The following is a 3,569-nucleotide window of genomic DNA, read 5'->3' as shown; positions in this document are numbered from 1 at the left end:
TTTTTTTTTTTTTTTTTTTTCACAGTAAAGGCTCTTACAACTGACAGCCTTACACTACACCCACTAAATATCTGCCACACGTGTAGAAATGTACAATGTTTAACAATATATAAAAAAATATACATTTATGTTTGCTGAAGTGAGACCCAAGGTATGCAAACTTTTACAGATGTTGCTGTTGTAGCACCCCCAGTGGCTAACTAATGAATCTGTAAAATTAGTAGTTCAACCCATGACTCTTATAATAGTAGTGTTGGTAATAGACATAGAGATTATGGTTGATGGTTGACTTTTTGGCAAGGAAGCTTGAGGTGACATGTGATGCAATGTGTTTTTGTATGATTCATCCATAATTTCCAGAGATGGCTGGACTGAAATAGAATTAGAAAAAATATGTTTGGTTGTGGTACCTGGGAAGACTTCACTGAGGTTGACAGGAGGTTTGTTGGTGTCCACAGTGATCTTGTACTTGGCATTTTTGATAGCTGAGGAGGGGTAGCACACTAACCGAAGAGGCAGGTTGAATTTACACTGAGATACTCGAGGGATTCCTGACAGAGTGAGCGCAAACACAAAGACAAGTCATTACACAAAAGACAAGAACCACTCAAACACACAGCGAACTGTAAAAAGTTTCATCTTCAGACTAGTCTTCAAAAATTTCAGCCAAAATTGACTGAACAAGTCTTATTGGAAATAAGGATGAGGCAGAGGAGACTCTCTGAGAGTTTGAAGAAAAGAATATAAGTACCTATGTACTGTTCACAAACACATGGGATAATAATATGTTGAGTAGATGAGTGCATCAGGAGTTTCAGTAATGCTTTCCTGTTATTTTTGTTAAGGTAATCTAAACCTGTACTGTAGGGGCATGCGCCACTGATCTAATGTCATACTTGAGAGCAGGGTTTCATTTCAGCTTGGTTCTGAACATCATTTCTGAATGTGCTTTGAGTCTAACCTTGCATTTGGGAAGCCAATGTGGGCTAGGTACACTTTAATTTATATATTCACATAATTTCCAACATTATTGTGGGCAGAGGTTGACAGCATTTCAATATTCCGCCAAAATAAAAGCTTGAATTTGAAATGCTAAAATCTTGAGGTTTTGAATGTGAATAATTTAAGAATCCCAACTTGATGTAATTTTATTTTTTTTTATAATATATCACATTTATTTTTTCTGTCTTCATTTATAATTACAGTTATATGATTTTTTGTTTGGGGCAAATCACACAGCCCTACGCAGTACATAAAAACAACTTAATAAATAAACACTTAGTAAAAAAAAATTTTTTTTAATATTTTATTGGTATACTTGCATGTTTTGACCATTAACCGACATCAGAAAACTGTGAACATGCGAATGTGTTGTTAAATTATTGAAATATTAACTTAAAATCTCAAAGTTTATGTCTAAGGGATTTGGATGACAAAAAAGTTTTGGAACCACTACTTTAGAGCAAAGAAGGACATGACATACTCACTTTCTTGTCTGTCAGATGGGAAATAAAATCACCTGCATGATGCTGTCACCCCCTACCCCTTACTGGACACATCAACTACTGCAGTGAATGTGTATTAGAAATGCCCTGTGCTTTGTGTGTATATTTATGAACATGTTTGCATATTAAAGTGTTTGCCTACAGCTGAACATATGCAGTCACATCTGATGATAGGAAACATATATCCTGTTCTGAGGTCCTTTCTGTCACTCACCTGCAGGGTTGAGCTCTGACATGGGTGGCAGCAAGAAAGAAGAGCAGAATATCTGAATTACACATTCACACTGACACACGAATCATACTACAGAGGAGCAGTCAGGGGTGACTGTAGTACAGAAAAAAAAACTGATACAGTAATATAGTATCATACAGTTCCATAGTATATAAACATTAAAATTGAAAGAAACAGAAGACAAACATCCACAAATAAAAATACAGATAAAACAGTACTAGTGAGAAATATTACAATTTTAAAAAATGGGGCAAGACATAAAAAAAAAAAAAAAAAAATAATAATAATAATAATAATAATACATTTATTTAGCAAGGATGCATAAAATTAATCTAAAGTGGAAGTAAAGACATTTATAATATTACAATATTATATTAAATAAATGCTGTTCTAGATTCTTTGATGAATTACTATTCATCAGTCATGGCTAAAAATTCAGCTTTGCCCTCATAGGAAGAAATTACAACTTACATTTTATTCAAAGAGAAAACATTTATTTTTAATTGTAATAATATTTCACAATGTAACTGTTTTACTGCATTTTAAAATATCCCTTCAATATATATATATATATATATTTTATATTATAAATTAGTGCTGTCAATCGATTTAAAAAAATTAACTAATTAATTGCACATTTTTCTGAAATTAATCGCGATTAATCCTACCTAACATTAACGTTTTTAAATATACTTTTTTGCAATAATTTCACATTCAATCTTCAAATGAATGTACAAACAACATAAAGGCAGTATATTTTTTTTATATTCGTTTAATGGCATCTTTTTTTATGACTGAAGGCCAGTATCAGGGAAAAACTGTAAAAGATCTAACCGGCCATTCCATGTAATTTTACAATAAAATGCTGTTAATTATACAATTTTTAGAAGTAAAAAAATAACAAATCAACGTATAATTTACAGTAAAAAAAAACTGTAAACTGATATTCCCAGAATTCCCTGCATGACACTCCACATTTGAAAGTATTTTGTTTAAATAATCATGTTTTTTAATAGTTTTGTCATGTTTGTTATCGGTTATGTAGATGTGGGTTTATGTTTCATCTTCTGTTGTTTAATGAATGTTTATTGCATTATTTAAGTGTCATGTGTGTGTTATCATGCTGGTGTTTAGTGTTTGCGTGAATGACTCTGTGTGCCTTCTATATATTAGTATATACTTCAGCTTGTGGAAAAGCTACTTGTGATGAACTGATTCTTCACATTGCTGTCTCTTTTACCAGCTGCATTATTATGGTGGTTGTCAATTTATGTTAAAGATACGAAACCGATTTTTGTAGCAGTGTGCATTGTTGAATTTACTAGTTTACACTCAAATTTTCTTGTTCGTAAATTACAGTTTTATACTGTACAATTTACAGTTTGTTCTGTAAATGTTTTTACAGTTTTTCTGTATTTTTTACAAAATTATTCTGGCAACCACAACTGCCAAAATTATTTTGTAAAAACTACAGATTTTTTTTTTACAGTGTACAGCGTGCGCCGACACCTTTGTGCGTGCAACTGAAGAGCACGTGCTGTGAGCACAGTACCGTTTTCGTGCTCGCTTGACTCACGCCTGGCGCTGAAGTGAAGTGGAGCACGTGTCTGAAACGTCTCCCGTTCTCAGTCGTTCTGTGACTGAATAAATGTACTTCTTGTCAAGAGAAAAAGTGACAGAAGCAGCAGTAGTGAGTGGGGTGGCCAACACTAGCCCCGCCCTTGCGTTAATTGCGTTAAATATTTTTTACGCGTTAAACTGAAAAAATTCATCACCTGCGTTAACGTGCTAATTTTGACAGCACTAATATATATATATATATATATATATAC

At 32.9% G+C, this 3,569-nt stretch overlaps 1 protein-coding gene across 1 annotated transcript in view; it reads right to left on the bottom strand.

The window, feature by feature from the left end:
- Nucleotides 1-3,569, bottom strand: part of LOC107720170 (protein PTHB1-like) — a 90,060-nt gene that overhangs the window by 45,239 nt on the left and 41,252 nt on the right. Inside the window, exons 15-16 of the mRNA XM_016527803.1 lie at nt 1,720-1,734; nt 411-551 (exon numbers count right to left, since the gene is read on the bottom strand). Of these exons, the coding sequence (XP_016383289.1) occupies nt 411-551; nt 1,720-1,734 (156 nt within the window). The remainder of the gene's footprint in view (nt 1-410; nt 552-1,719; nt 1,735-3,569) is intronic.

The sequence above is a fragment of the Sinocyclocheilus rhinocerous genome, unplaced genomic scaffold (assembly GCF_001515625.1).
Source record: "Sinocyclocheilus rhinocerous isolate Xijiao unplaced genomic scaffold, SAMN03320098_v1.1 scaffold1683, whole genome shotgun sequence".
Taxonomy (NCBI): Eukaryota; Metazoa; Chordata; class Actinopteri; order Cypriniformes; family Cyprinidae; genus Sinocyclocheilus; species Sinocyclocheilus rhinocerous.
The sequence above is the reverse complement of the archived record's forward strand: the minus strand, read 5'-3'. Positions and strand labels throughout refer to the sequence as shown.